The sequence below is a fragment of the Anthonomus grandis genome, chromosome 15, assembly GCF_022605725.1.
Source record: "Anthonomus grandis grandis chromosome 15, icAntGran1.3, whole genome shotgun sequence".
In the NCBI taxonomy this organism is placed as follows: domain Eukaryota; kingdom Metazoa; phylum Arthropoda; class Insecta; order Coleoptera; family Curculionidae; genus Anthonomus; species Anthonomus grandis.
The window spans coordinates 6,826,269-6,847,348 of NC_065560.1; the positions used below are offsets into that span (position 1 = coordinate 6,826,269).

Consider the following 21,080-nt stretch of genomic DNA (forward strand, 5'->3'; position numbering starts at 1 on the left):
AAAAACTCAAAACTTCTTTACATAACAAAAATCCAAAATTAGTTAAATTCATCCATACCTATCCTTTCAAACTCATAAAAACCCAATTGACTGCTTCAAAAAACTCTAATAAAAATTCTGCATTGCATTATATAAGAAATTTCATTTATAATAATTCCCCTCGCCTTCAAAAATAAAAATCCATGACGTGACGATATAGCTGATGGTGTATCGTGTTTGCTTAAGGCATTCTTCAAACCTAATTGGTCACATATGATACTTTACCGTAGGTAAATTGCGGTGGCACGTGTCACTTTTAGCTCGCAAACAACCGCAATTTTGTCGCTGGATATGCATATGTTATAAAGGTTTTTGGTCGCCAACAGGTACAATGAGTAACATTTGCAAATTTTATAACGCATGTGATTTATATTAGATTACGGCTGAAAGAAGATATTAGAATATAATAAAACTCTTTACTCTAGATATATTGGATTAATAAAAGGGTATAGCTGTAAAATATTTAGTACAATTTAAAATAATAATGGTTCCTGTAAGAACGAACTTTTTTCTTAAATTAAATAACAAATTGTTTAGCATATTATACTAAACAGCTTATATACAAAAAATATCCAAAAATATTCTACTATACCTGGTATTTCTTAAATTTCAACAAAATATTTAAAACACCTACTCTCAAATGAAAGTTATTTACTTGTAACAATATTTACCCCACGTATTTAACAATATTATTAATAATCTATATTCCTATTCCAGATATTCGTACCTATATCCGTTCACACCAAGTCTCAGTTACGTGAAATTTTTATCGAATATCTCAAATATATAAAGGTCACACGCTTTTCGCCGTAATGGTTTTCTAAAATTTACGGCTTTTATTAATTATTACATAATATTTATTACATAACACTGACATTGGATAAATAAAAAAAAAAAACAAAGGATCATCGACCAGGAAAAAATATATATAAGGATAACAAGAATATTAGAAATAAATATCCTGAAAATCTTTTTACGTTCCGAATTTCCATATTTTCCTTTGTACTTATTTATTATAATCTTGAAGCAGGTATTAAAAATATTTTATTGTCATATAAAAATTGAATTTACGATAAAGTATTAGAATCCTTCATTTAAAATTAAAATAACTTCGTCGTCAGTAATCGTTTTCCAATGTGGTCTTTGTGAGTGAATTTTTTGTTACCAGAGCTTACATATACTCATAAAGATTTTTAATTCATATAGTTTTTTTTGTGAATATCTTTAATATCATTCTTTAAAAAATAATTAGTGCTTCAACGACTGTCTATTGAATCATCATCGCTAAGTTCATGACGCGCCAACTTTAGGAAAACATATTAATTTGATTTAAGTACTTCCATTAAACATGGAAATCTCCATGTAAAATTAACAAAAATGAGAAATAGTAATGTTTTATCTTGCTTAATTGCAGATATATTGATAAAAAACGGATTATATTTTCGTTAACTCTGTACCTACTTTCCCAAAATAATTAACTGAAATACCGCAAACATTGTCTCAGTAATGACTTTTACATAATCTCACATTATCGGCATATCCAATTTTTTTGCAAATAAAAATGTATTTTCATTAAATTTTTTGAAATAACTAGTGGTTCATCAACATAATATTATTACATTCATATTTGGAGTATTAATTGGAAATTTTAGAATTAAAATATTCCCTATTTAAACAAGTTCGTTTAGACAAATTCAAAAAGCATGTTTTGTGGTAACTGCACTTTCATTACTTTTTAACACATAGTTATAAAAACAGCAAAATTAAAAAACAAAATAATAATTGTTAATTTTAAAAACGATTGATGCGATCTATATTGATCCTCCTGACGTTAACATATTGACAGATAAAGAAGAGACTAACGATAATAATTTACAGTCTAGTTAAACCTTTGTGTGGCATATTCTACAGGAAACTGAAAATGATGCATTAGATATAAGTGATGCTAAAGACTCTACAAAGGCACTAGAGTGGGAGTCCCCAGACGGTGAATGATGTGTTTCAAGAAAAGAAGGCTGCTGGATCCTACAAATATAAAATATGTTGTTGATTGACCGAAATGAGAAGAAGGTCAGATAACCTATACACAGAAACATGTATCTACCGAATTTCAGCTTAGGGAGAATTCAAGAAACAGCCTTTTTGTAAATCTTGGAACCACCCATATTCTCAATCAACTGTATTATACCTAAATCTCATTTATTTTGCTTAAGAAGCAAAGAAGTTATACTGTTATATTTAGCAACAAACTGTTGCATTGACTAAAAATGAAAGTCTCTTGCTAGGCGCCAAAAAAATAAAATTTTCTAAATACTTATGACTCAACTGCGCGAATTTGTCTGAAGCTCGACAGTACTAAATCCAACGCGAACCATGTCCGGTATGTACGCCTCTTGAAACCAGGAATCTCGGGCCGTATTTCACAGTGACTAGAAACAGGTAGCAGCAAACTGTTTAATTAATATAAACACGCATCGTACCGGACAGTGCGCTTAATTTTACGGATATATTACTGTACGAAATCCGATATACCGACCGGTCTTGTCAGATTAGGTTGAGAGATACTAAACACGGAAAGAAGGGAGCTTATTAACAGAAACATAATATTTTGAGTGTAGGATTTTTTTTCCTTCCTGTAGTTTGAGCCGTGGGATGGCTTACGATAGGTGGACGGTTCATTGAAATGAACTTGTTAAGTACTGTAAGAAAACTGTGAAAATGTTACCTTTATTCCATGAACATTCTTAAAATGATAATAATAATAGTAATCAGAAAAGCTGATTCGCAATACAAATTAAACAAAGGTAATTGGACGCCCTATTAATATACAATATACCAGATGGTTTAAAGAAAACACTTTAACCTTTATCCTGGGTAGGGATAATCCCTTCCATCGTAAAAGTTCAAATGTGGGGTTTTAGATAATCTGGAACTGGTCCACTAGTCATAATTGATTTGCGTATGGATGCCCAAAAGTATGTTGAGATTATTAAACTTATAAAATATTAGATATATGGTTACTAAAAAATACTTTTATAAAAACAGTTCTCCAAATCATTACCCAGATGATAAAAAAGATGTAAAAAGCGTAAAATTTAATATTTCGACCTACATTTGTTAAAGTTTGTTGAAACGCCCTGTATAATATAAGTGTTTAGTTACTTCTTTTGTTGGGTGTTACCTCAGTATTATTGTAAATTTAGATAATACTAATCTCATACGCTCAAGTATTGAAAAGAAGAAGAAAAGACACTTATTCACCTATTGAAAAGATCTAGATTTTATGGTTATCAAAAATATATGATATAAATGTTCCCTAAAGACCTATAGTTAGTAGCAGAAATTGATCTACTCACCCTCTTGCAAAATATCTTTTAAATATTTTAGCTTCAGACACTAATGATTCTGACTCCCAGTTAACAAAACTTTAAATATTGTTAAAAATAATTTTAGAAATTTTAACCTATTGTGTAAAACTTAATATTAAATATTAAAATATATAATAAAAAAATTATGACGAAACAAAAACAACAAAACAACAAACAACAAAACTTTGCTATGGCTATGGGTGCTCCGCTTTCATCAATTTTAGGTAATATATTTATGGAAAATTTTTTATCTGAAATAATTGATACATTTAATAAAAAACCTAAAATATGGAGGCGACATACTATAAAAATTTACTCTCAAAAAGGCTGACCAGATAAAAAGATTTACAAAATTTAAAAACTAGAATTTATTGTAAATCAACTTATACTACTAGATATTTTTAATTTAATTCAAATTATCAAATAATGGTTAAGAGAGGAGTGATAAAAAGTTTATACGATCATGCAAAAATTATTTGTAATAATCAAAATTTAACAACTGAAAATTAATTTTTGGAAAATTGCTTTAAAGAGTTTGATAATCTGCGTATAAAAATAAATCAACCTCTTTTTCAACTGCTAAAAAAATTAACATCCGAACTATTTTTAAATCGCAAAATAGATTACGATACCTATTAACAAAAACTTAATATTTCAATGAAAATGAATTAAATAAATATGTAATATATTATACTTGTGGTAAATTTTACAGAGAGGTGAAACCTGTAGACCATGAATGACCAAAGAATTAATGAACCTGAATGACTGATTTTCAAAAATCAAAGATTACAAAAGAAGTAATCAATTTCAAAATTTATGGAAAATGCATTTATAATGTTAAATCAAGATAACTGCATTGTTCGGCTAATTTTCATAGTATATTTTTGCTAAACAGAGAAGTAGAATAGGGCATTCTTAAAATTAATTGATAATTTAAAATAAATTTTCTTCATATATCAACTACTAATAAAATAAATAAATAAAATAATAATTTAGTTAGACGATTTTCTTTGTTATTTTTCAAAACAGTTTATCAAAGTCAAACAAGCGGTAAAGAAGTACAAAAAAAATAAATAGTTTTATATTTTTATGTATTTAATGCTTTAATTTACATTCATAACGGTAGTAGACTAAACTACCGAAACGTATTGTTAAAGATTTGAGTTCATATGAGGCGTTCAGAGCTAAAGTGGATCAAGTCTAAAATTTCAAAAAATGGGTTTAGTATACAATAATACCCAATAAAAGTGTATCTTTTCAGTGCCACAGTGAATCAAGTCCCTACTGCCGTAATTTGCCAACAGAAGCCAGTAGTTTTCTTTGGTTCTGAAAAAAATTAATAAAATTTCAGAGCCAAAGTGGACCAAGTCCAAATTCATTAGAATCGTAGCACGTGGTGTTTGTTTGTGTACTTGTTTACGTGTGTTCCTGTGTAAAAAGTGACTATAATGGATTCAGATACATCATTTATGGACTTTTCTGATTCATCCTCTGATTATGAGCCCCCAGAAAACGAATATTCGATGTCAGAATCTGAAGGTATGTATAGTAGAATAATGTAGTTTATTTAGTATAATTACAAATTCTAACCTAACCTTACTTGAATGTATATATTATACATGCCTGTAGGGGTATTAGTAATAATTGGAAAATTCTTCTTTAAAATATACTGTGCGTTAAATATTTGTTGGTAACATTTTCGTTCACGGTATTTTTAAAATTTTTAAGTTTCCAAGTTTAAAATTATTCCAAAATAAGATTAAAATTATTATTCCTTATTTCTGTTAAAAAAAAATGGCAAAAGTGTTTTTTGTTTTTTTTTATTCCATTTGTAACATATAAATAAAACCTTGTTGACCAACTGTTTTATTTATATGTTACAAAAAGTAGAGTGAACCAAAAGTTTATTAAGATAAATTGAACACAGTATATAATGCTTTTCTTTTCTTTCTAGATAACTCTCACTCAAACCAGAGGGAACCAGTGACAGCTTCTGAACCTCTTCCTGAACCAAGTTGACAAAATCATGAAGGCGACCCTGCAAAGAAGGAGAGAGGTACAAAGCGAACAAAAAATGAAAAGGCTTGGAAAAAAAGAAAAAGACAGCCACTAAGAAATAGTGGACTCGCCTATAACTCAGTAAAAGGCAAAGCAATAGCTAAAAAAAACTTTAAAAACTCACCCTGCCATTGCAAAAAAAGATGTAATGAGAAATTCACAGAGGAATAGAGGAAGTGCATATTCGAATCATTTTGGAAGTTAGGGGACTTCAGCAAACAAAATGTATATATCAGGAGTTCTGTTTTGAGTCAAAGAGTGAAGCGTAAGCGAATAAGAGATGGAAGTGCTAGTGAAAAAGGTGTCTGCTACAGTTATGTTTTAAGAGACGGTGCAAATTCTCAAATAGTGTGCAAGAAATATTTTTTGGAAACTCTTCAGCTTAGTCATGGAAGAGTTTACAGGTGCATTTCAAAGCCTGAAGCCTGAAGGAGTTCCAAAGAATAAACTTGATGATACCGATATAGTAGCACATATCAACTCTTTTCCTGCCTATCAGAGCCATTACAGCAAGAAAAAAATCCGGAAAGGAAATATATTCATCCTGATTTAAATATAAGAAAATTATATGACTTGTATGTTGAGAAATGCAATAGCGAAGGGAAGCAAGCTTTGAAACAAACATTTTACTATCACGTTTTTTCTAGTAAATTTAACTTACATGTCAAAGTTCCTGCAAAAGATACCTGCAGTAGATGTGATGAATTTCAATTGAAGATAGAAGCTTCTACTGATGATCCGGAACGGCGTGGTCAATTTGAACTTGAAAAGAAATTGCACTTGGCTAAAGCCCTACAAGCCAGAGTCTCTTAAAACTGATAAAGCCTCTGCATCAAATATCTGTTATGTTGCAACATTCGATCTTCAAAAGGCTCTCCCATATCCAAAATTAACTACACCAATAGCATACTATAAGCGGAATATGTATGTATACAATTTTGGAATCCATTCTTTCAACAAAAATAATGGATACATGCACTTATGGGACGAGACAGAAGGAGGGAGAGGATCACAAGAGGTAGCGTCTATGCTTGCAAAACATATTAGGGAGGAGGCCAAACATCATTTCCATGTAATTCTTTACTCGGATTCGTGTACTCGCCAAAATCGAAATATTAAAGTGGCCTCTACATTATTGAACTTGGTCCTAGATCCCCAGTTAAGCATTAAAACAATTCATCATAAATTTTTGGTTTCTGGTCACTTATTTCCTAATGATCAAAATTTTGGAGTAATTGAATCAGCGTCACGAAAGTGTATCCAAATTTTTACACCTAAGGACTGGCTACAAGTTGTGAAGAAAGCAAAGTCAAAGAAGCCTTTTGTGGTTATCAAAGTAAATACATCCAATATTTTAACAACTAAAAACCTTGAACAAATGTTAGTTAATAAGAAGAAAACTGACGCAGGTGGTCCCGTAAAATGGCTAGAAATGAGGTGGATGAGGTACGAGCGAGAGAAACCTTGGACACTGCAGTTCAAAAATACTTTAAATCCAGATGTTGTTTTCTCAAAAGTAACCATGTCGACGAAAAATTCTAAATTTAGTGAGACCCAAGATCCATTATACAAAACTGCCAGAGTGGTCACCGAGGCAAAAAAAACGATATGTTGTCCCTTTTACCATTTCTTCCACCCAATACCCATGCACATTTTAAAAACCTACGAACAGAGAAACAAACTAGATCACAAACTGGTTTGAATGAGGAAAATATTGCAGAATCAGATGATGATGAACCTATATATTATCCTCAATGAAGTCTGATTAAACTTTCAGTGATATTTTTATATGCTGGCTAAAAAGTAATAATACATTTGATTTTTCATTGTGTTTTTTATTTAATTTATCTTTTGTCAGAAACATTTCAGAGCCAAAGTGGATCAAGTCCAATAATTTCTAATTAAAAGTGTATTATCACCTTTCATTCCTAATTTTGAATTTTCAAACCATGATGAATATTTAAGTTAGTCTTCATAACACAATTCTAAAAAGACAAATCTCATTTAACTCTCACACTTGTGTACTCTAACTTTAACTCAATTTATCTCAAAACTATGAATTATGGACTTGATCCACTTTAGCTCTGAACGCCTCATATATCTTCTAAATACGTGAATAGGTTGATATATTTTCTTCTCCTTTTCAATAATTGACTATATGAGATAGTATTTTTTTAAATTAAGTAACTATAAATAAATAATTATAAATGCGTAACAACAATATAGATTTTACTTATGACAGTGTTTATTATTAATGTAAAAATTAAATTGGAAACGTTATTTTTCTGTCAACATAAGTGATGTTAGTAGGGCCACAGGACTTACATTTTTCTTTGATCTTATTGACCTCTCTAACCACAATGAAACAATTCCATATTTTAGTCGCGGCTTGGTCACCTTCTGTCTAGAATTCATATTTGAAATTTCGATTTAATTATAGGAGATAATTCCAAATTAAGATACTATAACTAATAAATGAAAATGATAATAAAACAAAATATTGAAATCTACATATGATCTTGAAATATAATCAAAAATAACTTAAAACTATGCTTTTATCAAAGTTAAATTATTACCTACCTCCCAATTTGCTCAAAAAAGCGTTAAAAAGTTATAACGGTATTCAACCCAGAAACCGATCCATGCAGACGTTAAAACACCAACGATCGATTACGACCATGTAGACCATTACGCTTGGATCATGTGGATCCTAAACGTACGTTTAAATTAAAAAGTTTTTGACCGATTTTGAGCTGGTCAAAATATCTGTAGCCAAATTGTTGATCAAATAAAACTTAAAATAGTTTATACATTTATTTCTGGATTAATAATATAAATATTTAGGATTTTTCTGTTCTGTATTATTTGTTCAATTTATGGTACGGCTCATGTTTAGTACGAACAATTTCTATTATTAATTTCTCGATCACGTGGTCCATTTTCGGTATACCCACTAGCGCTTAGATCAACACACGATAAAATCAAAGCTCCAAATATCCTTGGCAAAAGATCGCGACAAAATACGTCTGGTCCACCCTGTAAAATGTGCTTAAAAATCAACCGTTTGGCAATGACAATAATAAAATACCAAATCGCCCGTACAACGTTATTTATTGATAACAGAAATATACAGGGGCTATCCGAGTGGTTTGTTTTTTAATAATTATTAGCTCTTACGCCGGAAAACTATTATTTTTTTTTTAATAAGAATAGTAATAGTAATAATAATTAACTATTCTGCGTTTTACGCAAACATCCTAAAAAATCGCAAATAGTAATCGTGATAGTAAGTAGGTATTACTCAAACTCTCAAAAACATAATAAGAATTATATAGTAGTAATAAATATTCCGTAAATATCAATCAATTGATATTATTATCGTCCTATATTATGTATATCATATTATTTAAAAAGAAAAATGCATCGTCGACTGGTGTAACGTAAATACAGGTTTCCTCATATTTTCCGGTGGGGGTGGGTGGGCATGTTAAAGCTTTGCTTATGTCCTGAATGCGGCGACTACCACCAGTCGTCGTGACTGTTGCCTGAGTTGTTGTAGTTGCCTCCGAAGTTGCTACCCCGGTCCATGCCACCACCTAGAACAAAGATTTTTAGCGTGACTAAATGAAGCTAGATAAATTTAACTTTTATTTAACCACAGTATAGACCCTCTTTATTTCAAATAGACCGATCCATTCGGGTAATTTTTTCCCACAACTGAAAGTAGATAGTTGCTTTTCGGCATAGTGACCGATACTTTTTGGTTTAAAAGCAAAATGATTTTTTTTCAAAAGAACGTTTTTACTTATAACAGTCGCATGCAGCTTCACAACTGTAATTGCAAAAATGATTTATAAGAACGAAGATTCGAAAAAATAGCCTTTAAAATTATATATGTTGGTCAACCGTTAATTCTACACATGAATATACTTTCAAAACGTGCAATAAATGGTGGTTAAATAAAGTTGTTTTAATTCCCCTATTCAATAATACAGTGAAAGTCGGATATAACGATGGCGAAGGGACTACTGAACATGGGTCGTTATAAACGGCCGTCGTTATTAAAGGACCTACATACACTACGTCTTTTTTTTTTAAATAAAACTATGTACATACATAATTATATATGTAATAAATATTTTTTAATTTTACAAAACCCTGAAAATACATAAATACAAAGCATAAAACCAAAAATGAAAATCCAATATAAAAAAAACTAAATTTACACTGATACAGGTAACGTAAGGTAAACCTACATAGTACATAAAATACATTTGTATGTATGTACATATAAAAAACATTAAGTAGTTAATTTAGTAAAAAATCTGTTATCTTTGTTTGTTTTTTGCAACGCGAGTTAAAGTAAATTGATTCAATTTTTTTCTCAATAAAACTGGTTGTGTCTAGAAGTTTTTCGTCACTCGCATGATTGTATAGTACAAAACTGTTTAGGGTCTTCACTGCTCGTAAAGCTTCTTCAATAGATGGTGGATTAAACTCTTCTTCGTCCTCAGACCTGCCGTCTTCACGAAGCATTGGATTCTTTAAAATTTACAGTAAATACAGGCTCATCTGCTGAAGAGATCGATTTAGGTTGTAATACACTATCTGATAGTGAATAAAAATATATAATATGTAAAATAATAAAACAAAAATTTAAGCTTATACCAATTTGTTTCTTTACACACGTCGTTTAAAATACCTAATCCTTAAAAAAAATGCGAATAAAGAATAATTTTCAGCTACCTATTTGAAGTTCTGTTTTAAAAATAATTAGCGAACTGCATCCGCCTGTAAAAAAACTATTTTTTATTAGAAATTTTATGGGCACATCACAGTGCTAAAAAATATTATTTTACATTTTTTTAAACAAATCTCGGAGCAATTAAATTCAAATATATGCATTCTTAGTTGGTATTTCAACTAAATCACTTATAATATCGCTTGCTATACCTACTAAAAATCTAGGGCTATTTAAACTCTAGTACCCAAAAATTATAATAATTTCAACAAGTGTGCCGCCTCCACTGTCTTCAGACCTCGACATAGTCATCTGACCCGATCGATAGAATAACGAGATGCGCGGATTTTGCCGCCTGTTGATGTCACCGGTTCTTTATAAACTTTTCTAACTATAAACTAGATATAATATATAATATAAAGTAAGTTTGGATTGAGTCTGGTTACATTGAGCCAAGTATATATGTAGGAAAGGGGTCTGTAGAATATAGTTTTGCTCAAAAAGGGGAATTCGAACAATTTTATTCAACCATTTATTGCACGTTTTAAAAGTATATTTCTATCTTTTTAACATAGAAAGGGTCAAAACAGCCAAATTTCTGTGATTTCTATTTTAACATTATTATTATAACAAACACGGCAACAAAATTCACCGAAAACCGCGTCAGGTGGACGTATGTTAAGATGTGCAAAATTGGCCCAACCCACAAAACTTCAGATTCAAACTCGGACTTCTGAATGTTCGTTCATTCCTCGGATAATCCAATACCATGATTTAAATCAATCAAGTCCAAACCTACGTAACAATCCAAAGTAATATTTACCGTTTCCGTATCCGTTGTTACCGTAACCGGAGTTGGACTTCTGGGAGCGTTGCGCAGACGACTGCTGACGGTAGTCACGGCTACCGAAACTGCTGCCGCCCCCGTTACCGCCTCCGTAGCGGCTCTTGTTGCCGCCCCCGCCCCGTCGCCCGGAGCTCGGCATGCGACTGTCGCACGCGACGCTTTCTAACCACGAAGGATGGTCCTATAAAATAAATATTATAAGTTAAAAATTACGCAACATAAGACACAACTATGATATACATATATTTGTAATCAGAAAGACCAGAATTGCTTAAAAACGACTATTGCCCAGCCACTACATGATATGTCTAGAAAGTTCTAAAAAATATAAAAATTTAGTAACGTGTGTCATTAATTTGCACGACCCTATTTATTTATCTATGAGACTCGCGCTATAATATATCCGTGAAGATGATAGTCGACGTCTATTGAAACGTCGGCACAAAGTGTTCCCAGACTCTTTATTCCACCACAGTTTAAGCTACTTACGAGTTTTTCTACCTCACTCGAAATCGATCACCAGAACCTGACTATTACCCTTATTTGTAAAACAAAAAAATGTGCGAGACAACATTTCCCAAATTTCTTCAACTTAAATAAAATGATTGTTAAACACATATTGTTAAAATTCTTACCTGTTTGGCCTCGACCAACAGATCCAACATTCCGTTAGCTAAGTTCCGGTTTCGGTCGTTAAAGAAAGACGTGGCCAATCCGAGATTACCCATTCTGCCCGTTCGACCGATACGGTGCACGTACTCCTCAATATCCGAAGGTAAGTCAAAATTGATCACGTGTTTTACGTGGGGTATGTCCAAGCCACGAGCCGCCACCGCGGTGGCTACCAAAATGGGGGTGTTGCCCGACCTGCAGGTTAAAATATTTATTATTTATTCGATATAAAACGCCCAATATTATCAAGAATTAATTCAATTTAAAATCACTAAAATGAAGTAAGCTCTGAATGTCAACACAAGACAAGTTATACAATACAACTTAACAACTAGGTATTAAGCTTTTACAAAAAGAAGATAAACTTAGAAAATTAGAAATTTAAAATAACAATTTTTACATGATAACATTATACATATCACCGAAGGGACCTACATCACAGGATTTATTATAACTAATATATTGCCTATTGAGAATGCATCACCAACACAACTAAAATAGATATTCTATTTTTATTCGATTTGATAGTGGTAGAACCTCAAGATTGATAATCTTGGATTTGAATAACCAGATTTCGATCGGGTTGCAGTCAGCAGCCTTCTGAATAGAAATATAGAAAGAGATTGTATTGTCTTGCTATTACATTTGTCTTTTTTTTAGTACATTGAAAAAATTATATAATATATATTTGTCGTTCTTGCGGGAATGACGTTTTTGTAGTAGATTTGAAAAGCAACCAATTCTGTTCATAAAACGATCATTTTCGAGTTTATTATAGGTCATATAGTTTATTCACTCTTATGGACGCCCCAAAAATTATGAAATTCCCAGTAATTATACTAAAGGGAATAAAATGGATTTTATTACTCTATACGGACATTTTTATTAGTTATTTCTAAAAAAAATACAAACATACAAATCAAAGTAAATAAATAGTCAGGCAATTCAAAGACCTCTTAATCAAATATAAATCCATCATAAATATCGCCGTCTTATTGATTATCTTTGTAAGAAAATCTACTTCAAAACGAATAATAAAACTATAAGAAATATTTTCCCTCGGTAAAACGAATACACCAGATAAAAACAGAAACGGTAATAATAATACAATAATAATGTGATAACTTATTACACCTATACATAATAATAACAATAATAAAACGTAGATAAAAATAAAGAATAATAATAACAATTTGTTCCCGGACTTAGGTCGTAGCTACAGGTAATTTTGGTTTTTGACGAGTTCAGTATTATTTTTTTTTTAGGATTTTGGTCATATCTGTATATGTCTTGTTCAGTGTTATTCTATGTATTATTTATTAAATTATTAAATCTTTCTCTGCCCATCTGATGTAACCAATCTCTAACATACATTTTAAAACTTTTATTATTTAATTTATCTCTAATATTTTGGGGAACAAAGTTGAAGATTTGTGAAATGCTTACTGTATCGCTGACCAATAGTTTTTATACTTCGGGGTACTAATGCATTCTGATTCTGAGCTCGAGTTGCATAGGAATTAACTACATTTTTAACAGAGATGTCTCCTTTATATAGGTTCATTAGCAATTTCTGCACATATAATTGCCGCAAATCAAATATGTCAGTATTAGCAAAAAGCTGATTAGAAGGAAACAGTTTATTTTTATCAGGTATAATTTTTATTATCCATTTTTGGACAACTTCAAGAGAATGCATTTGACAATTTCTTATTCCACCCCATCCGTTAAGTCCATAGGTTAAGTAAGCAAAATATAATGTTTTCAAGTGTTCTACATCCAAAATTCTTAAAGTCGTTTAAATTTAGATAATAGACTTCTTATTTTATTTGCCACTTTAGATGTGTGTATATCCTATTTTAAGTGTCTATCTATTGTTACGCCCAAATATTTCATTACTTCAACTTCTGGTAGTAAAATATCTGTGTCTTGCCTTTAAAATGCAATATCGCACTTGCATGTCCGATTACTCCTTCTAGTACTTACCACAAGAACTCAATGGGATTATATCAATGGGATTTGTTAACAAGTTTATCTGGGAAATTATCATCAACTCTGTTTTATATATGAACCAAAGTTATGAAATACCCTGTATTTAATTGATACATTTTCATTGAATGGGTTTAAAAAAAACTATATCAACTACAGAGTATTTTATAGCTTCAGTTTATATAAACTCAATTTATTTGGAAATCCCATTGATATATCTTTCTCTCTTGCACTCATGGAGTTCTTATGGGAAGTACTAGAAGTAGTAATCGGACATGCAACGATACCTCATTTTAAAGGCAATTAAAAATACTTTTTAAAAATGAGAAAATCCAATATGGCGCCAATAAGAAAAAATAAAGTTGATGATGATCAAAAAAAAAAAAAAACGAAACGTCGGATTAATTTTTTTTTGCATCATGTTGTAGGTCATAAAAAGTGGCAATGAAAAAGTGTTTTTAGTTTTCCGATGTCTCTTCATTTTTTTCGGATTACTCCAGAAGTATTCGGAAGGAGTTTTAAAATTTTTTAAACGTTCTTTATTAAGCTCCAAATTGCGCAACTTTGCCTTCATTTAACCGACCCTGTAACTCTTACGGTTTCCGAGATTCCAATGGTCACCCTCGAATTTGGGACACCCTGTACACATTTATTATAATTTTTTTACTGAGTATATTACGTAACTCAAAAAATGTATACATTAGTTTGTTTTGAACATATCCCATGTAACTTTGTATCGTAATTAAACATTTCACCGTTTGAGGTGAAAATGAAACAGAGTATTCCTAAAAGTTGCGTTGTCAAGCCCGCCATATTTCGAACATAAAGATGTTAATTCTTAGAAGTTCAGAATTAAGAGTCTACAAACGTTGTTGCTCAACTAAGAAGTAAACTTGAATAAGCCTAATTTTTGCTGTATTTTAATGCGTGGGGTTTTTAGCACGCAATAAAAAGATTTATCAGTCGTGTACACACAATACGTTTAAAAACTACTTACCTAAATTGTCTCAAAGCGTCCTCCCTTTCCCTCTGGGTTCTATCTCCATGGATAGAAGTTACCGGATAGCCCTCGTGATGCAGAAAATCTTCGAGAGAGTCGGCACCTTTTTTAGTTTCCACGAAAACTAATGTAAGGCTTTCGGCTGAGGGCTGGTGCAGTTCCGCGGCGTTAAGTAAATCAAGTAGGAAGGAGCGTTTGTCGTGCTCTTCCACCCATTCAACCTGAGTGGTAGAAAATATATGTATTATTATATGTGTACGTATAATTTACTTTCTTGTAGATCTACGTATTAAATACATATTTATTTTTATATAATTTATTATTACCAACGATTGACATTGAATCGATTTTTTATTTTTTTTGTATTTGTGAGGTAGAGCCCCATTGTGTATACACTATATTTCTCCTCTTCGTATCAATAGTCATTTTCGTTCTATTTCGGTGGATATCAATATTTAGAAATTCCTCGCTCAAACCTTAAAAAATTAATGAAAACTTCAATTATTGAAAAATACAATAATTTTTTTAAGGTATAATATATTTTTTTATATACCGAAGAGCTAAGGTTTTATCTGAGCTGGGTTCTTGTTTTAATATTTTAACTTTATTTTTTATTGAAATTAAAAAGAAAGAAAAACCTTTAACTTAAAAAACCGAAATTTATTGGGTAAAAAAGCTAATTTGAACCAACGTTTCGGCAGTTAAATCTAATACTATTAGCATGGTATAAAACTTAATAACTTAAATAATAACTTAGTTATAAATTAAATATATGAAAGTTCTTACCTTTTTTGTATCTCTTTGTTTCTTAGAACAATTATTCAAAGACTTTTTTTTTTTAAATTGACACTTATTTGACTTTGAGAAACCGTTTCATGAGAAGTACATAAATAAAATATAAATGCCATGTTGTACCTCTCTCTTTAGTAAAGAAATCCATATATTCTTTAAATCAATCGAACAAGTAGATATGCATTTATCTTCATTTAAAATTATAATTGCGCTTACTTTAATTTGCATAATTTTAAAATTGGTTCATTTGCTAAAATTAAAGAAGCATCTCAGTTTATTCTGTGGTTATTGCAGCATATGTCGTTTGCCAGGAACCTATTCATAGTGCGCGCCCGTTTTTATTTAATCGATATAATGCCCGTATCTCCTGAAATTCCCAAGGAATTTTAATAATTTTTTGTCCAGATATTAACAATCAATAACTAAATCGGTTTATAGTAGTTATAATCCTCTACAAACTAAAGTTTTTGTGTGAAAATGACTTGAAAAGTCGAATGTTAATGAAATGAAAAAAGACTCCCAAAGTATATGACCTTTTTAATATATAATAAATATGTAAACGCATTTAAGATGGTTGCAAAACAAAAGTTTTTTAATAAAAAATTATTGAATTATTAGAAGTTAAAAAATATAAAGGGCTATAACTCCTAATAGGCGGGTGGCGGAGCGCTCTAAAGACGTCGTTTTAATGAGAGACCCAATATTTTGGTATAACTTTATGAGACCTAAAAAATATTTTAATTTGCAATATTTTTTACAACAAATTCTTATATGCCGATTTTTAGTTTTGGTCGAGACAAAAGTTATGCAGCTTAAGCAGGAAAAACCGGTAAGAAATATTTTTTATATTTAAACATTATTTACCAAGGAACTAACTCAGGTAAGGTCGCAATATTTTAACGGGTATAAAGAATACACATTTTTCTTTAATTTAGTAAATCACATTTTAAAAATCTATTATTTTTTGTATTATTCGACATCTAAAATTATGATTAGATCTGATGACGCTGATGTTCTCATATTGTTACTTTATTATTATTGGAATAACGACAACTTAAAATTAAAGGAAATATATATGGAAAAGGGTCACAGCACAAAAGTATTAAATAAAAAAAGATATATTGCAGTTCATGCGATTGCGAATACGTTGGGAAAAAATATATGATGGTTTGCTAGCTCTCCATGCTTTGACGGGCTGTGACACAGTTCCTTTTATAAAATTGGCAAAAATTCTGCTTGGGGCATTTATTTTCGCAATATTAATAAAATTAACTTGTATGAATTTGAAACGGTTTCGTTAAGCGAAAGCTTAGAAAAGGCAAGAACATTTGTCTCGTACTTATATCACAGGGAAAACCGTCAGAACCTCATTAAGGTTGAAATTGACGCAAGAAACAAAAAAATCAGCAAAAGAGATTCCGCCAACTGAAGATGCATTTTGTCTACATATTCAAAGGTATTAACTATATTAATTCTGCATTTTTTAATCCTCTAATTGACATATTTTTCTCTTTAAGGTGTTATTTCCAGGTAAAAATTTGGATTTAAAGCCACATTGGTATGTTGAATAAAATGGATCCTACAAATTATGGCTGGGTGCGAGAAAACAATATCCTTGTGCCAAAATTTTCAAACAAAGCACCTGTTTCTGATGATATCAGATCTGTAAATGTCTAATAAATGTGCCTGTAAAAATGAAGGAATATTTTGCACCCCCGGGTGTAAATGTAACATGAACTGTCAAAATGCAGCTAATAAAACAGATAATATGGACAATGATCCGTTTGAAGATTAGGTAATTTTAGGCTGTATTAGGTAATTTTAGGGTGTTAATAATAATTTGAGCTTTACTAATTTTTTATATTTTTGTTGCAGTATTGTTATAGGTCCAGACTAGACTGTTTTTGGATGGCCCTTGTCTCCTCCATTTTCTGTGCTGGTGGCTTTTAAAAATATATGTTTAGGTTTCAAGTTTTATTCTAATATTTCTTACATAGTTAGAAAAACATAAATACCTAAATTCAAATATTATTAAAACTTTGAGATATTGAAAATATTTGGAAATTAAATTTTTGAACTTCAGTTTTTGTTTTTTGACGTAACTTTTGTCTCGACCAAAACTAAAAGTCGGCATATATAACCTCTAAAAAAATATGGATTAGGTCCCATTAAGTTATACCAAAATATTGGGTTTATGAACGCAAACGGGTCTCGGCCACCCACCTATAAGGGCTATCAAAGGGCTAGGAAAAGTTTTATCCAAATTTTTTGACAATTATAGTCGTTTATAACATCTAACTCAATAAGATTTAATCAAAAACTTGTGTTTGTAGAGGTTTGCAACCATTTCAAATCCGTTTATTATATATTACAGAAAAAACTTTAATTCCAATCTTTTGGAAATTAACCTTTTAATTAATTTTTACAAAAAAACTTTCGCTTGTCGAGGTTTATATTCGCTATAAACCAATTTAGTTATCCATTGTTAATATCTAGACAAAAAATTATTAAAACTTCTTTGGAATTCCAGGATATACGGGCATTTTATTGATTAAATAACAATGGGCGCGGACTATAAATATGTTGCTGGATATCGACCAGATACTACCTTCATTTTTGCGGCATTTCGGGTTCTAGTAAGAAATAAATTTGCTAGATTATAATAATATACTTAATTACAAATTTTCTATTAATATTTTCCTAAAAGAAATAAAGGAATAAAGCTTCATTTTGGTATGCAATACTCAATAGATACTTTCACAAATATGTCGTCTTTTATAATATTATAACCTAGAAGGATCACACCATTGATACCTGTGAAAGGAACGATTTGAAATTCCTTTTTCCCTAATATATTATGTGACTCACTTCAGACTCCTTTATCATTTTTCAGCAAAAAGGGAGTTTTTAGTTTTAATATTATTTAAAAAAACGCACTGGAACCACTCAAAACATATTTAAAATACTAATACTGTAGAAAACTGAAAAGGTGCATCATCTAAAAGAAAACAACGCGCGCAATTGCCAAATACCTTTATCGCGAGAATTATGGGCGAAATCTACAGCGTTGACGCCGTGTGTGGAAATTTGGTGATTTAAAGAATTTAAATTAAAAATATGAATTATTATTAGTGTTTACAAGAGTACAAAATAGTTTTGGTTATTAAACGAATTTCACTCTTTCTTTTGCTTTATACTAAAGAATGCAATTCAGTTTTTGCTAATTATAATAATTTACTTTATCACTTTATTTTCTTTTGTTAAAATTGTGTAATCACTGTCAACATTGAATACCAAGCATTTTTATAAATAAAATATCGCCTCTGCACCTGTGCAGATGTTGCGCTCAATCCAAAGCAGCCAATGTTTATTCTAGTGTATTCAATGTTCTAAGGTCTTTACACATCTTTATTACTTTATTATTTTAAATCCTAAATACTGTATCAAAATCTTTAAATGTCTAAAAAGCTATAAATAAAAACGCACTCCCAACAACTCACGCAAACGCGTAGAATAAATGCCGAGGTAGCTTTTTAACTAGCTAACCGTTAATAAACCTAAAATAATGCGCATCATTTCAAAAAACCTAAACGTTTCTTTGGACATATAACAACCTCCTCGCAAAACTTACCTTCTGCGTAATATTCTCGGAGGTAGATCCCACCCTACCGACGGCCAAGAATATATAATTATCCAAAAAGTCTCGGGCCAACATTTGAATCGGATGAGGGAACGTAGCGGAGAACATGAGGGTCTGTCTTTCGCCGGTACGCGGCATCGATTCCTTCTCGACGATTCTGCGGATCTGGACCTCGAAACCCATGTCCAACATGCGATCCGCCTCGTCCAACACTAAGTAGCGACAATAATCGAGTCCGATTCTGCCGCGATCGATCATGTCCAATAAACGACCGGGCGTCGCGACCAATAAGTGGCAGCCGCGGTCCAGGTCGCGCATTTGGTCGCCAATGTTGGCTCCACCATACCTGCGTATAACAGATTACAATATTTTATTGCTATTTTTTTTACTTCGGCATAACTGATTATGTGTATTTTGTTTAATAACAAAGTGCAGCATAACTGCTTTTAAGTTTACATTTATATTAGTTAAAATTGCCTATTACCATTAGAAAATTCCATCTAAATTCAAACCGACTTTTCAGATAAGGAAGACAACAAAAATTACTTGCTCAAAGAAAAACTCATCCACCTCGCAAACCCGCCCTGAAAGAAGAGTGCTAGAATTTACAAAACTCCATCACCTTAGACACCCAAGCAGCTTGCACACTATGTAAAAGAAAAACTTGGAACTACTGACTTTATTCGGTATTTTCCAAAATTCCTGAAGAATGGGGACGTTCAAATTCAAATTTTAAAATAAAACTGCAACATAAAAACATTTTAAACTGCTAAAAATCTATAAGGCCGCAGTACTGTGATAGATGGCCAAAAAGTAAATCCTGTATCGCATGACCATTGAGCTTCGAGGGTCCAAAAAGCAACACCGCCAAAATCACAGGGATACTTATATACATATAATTTTACATATATTTTTTATACAGGGTGACAATTTCAAGAGTAGCCATGGCTTATAATTTTTAAACCGTAAAAGATATAAAAAAATGCTTAAAACCGTTTCTATAGTAACAAGGGGGAACCAAAATGATGATTTTTTTAGGGATATACTATCATCCCCCTAACCCCCAGAGCCACCCCCTTAAAAATTTTAAATTGGAAGGGTAGTCGAGTGATACCTTGTTTGAAAGGTCTATTAATTCCCTATATTTTGCCGTCTTACTCATTAAAATCAGTGCAACCATTTCCGAGATATGTATGTCCTTTTAAATGTTAGTCAATTCATTTTACTATCAGAATAAAAATATTTATTCTGATACTAAAATGAATTGTTAAAAGCCAAAACAAAACTCCAATAAATAGTACACTTATACCGAAATTATTGAATTGTCGGAATGGTATTTGGCGATGTAAAAAAAAGGAAAATTTTCGATGCCTGCCATTCTCGAAATATTTGTTGTTTTTTGTTTATTTAAATTTTGCCTTAAAATGTTCAATTTTTGGTTTGGTTAGTAATATCGTGGTTCTTTTTGTGATTTAAAGTTCTCTCACTGCTCTAGTTTTATTTTTACAATGGTTTATACGATCGCCGAAAGAGTTGAAATGATATTTATTTATGGTTCTCAAAATCGCTGTTTTCGTAGAAGTGCCACAATATTTAATGAGAGGCACCCAGATAAGCAGGTTGGGCATTATTACATCCAGAAGTTGGTAAGAAAATTTGAAGAAACTGGGTTTGTAGGTAATATAATGAAAAATCAGCCAAGAATACTGGATGAAGCAACTCAGATTGAGGTTCTTGGGCATTTTGCTATGGATCCTGGTATGTCGACTCGTCAAGCAGCAGCTGCCACAGGAGTGTCTCGTGAATCAGTACGAAAGATATTAAAAATTAATAAATTCCATCCTTACAAGCTACAGATTGTTCAAGAACTTGGTGATGACGATCCAGACAGGCGGATCGAATTTTGTGAATTAATGACCCAAAAAATAATAAAT

At 31.2% G+C, this 21,080-nt stretch overlaps 1 protein-coding gene across 1 annotated transcript in view; it reads right to left on the reverse strand.

Moving 5' to 3' along the window:
• Window positions 1-8,557: 8,557 nt before the first annotated feature.
• The window catches only part of LOC126745357 (ATP-dependent RNA helicase DDX3X), a 39,409-nt gene continuing 26,886 nt past the window's right edge, over window positions 8,558-21,080 (reverse strand). The window contains exons 6-10 of the mRNA XM_050453165.1: window positions 19,138-19,492; window positions 14,712-14,935; window positions 11,689-11,920; window positions 11,030-11,234; window positions 8,558-9,061 (exon numbers count right to left, since the gene is read on the reverse strand). Of these exons, the coding sequence (XP_050309122.1) occupies window positions 8,985-9,061; window positions 11,030-11,234; window positions 11,689-11,920; window positions 14,712-14,935; window positions 19,138-19,492 (1,093 nt within the window). The 3' untranslated portion in view covers window positions 8,558-8,984. The remainder of the gene's footprint in view (window positions 9,062-11,029; window positions 11,235-11,688; window positions 11,921-14,711; window positions 14,936-19,137; window positions 19,493-21,080) is intronic.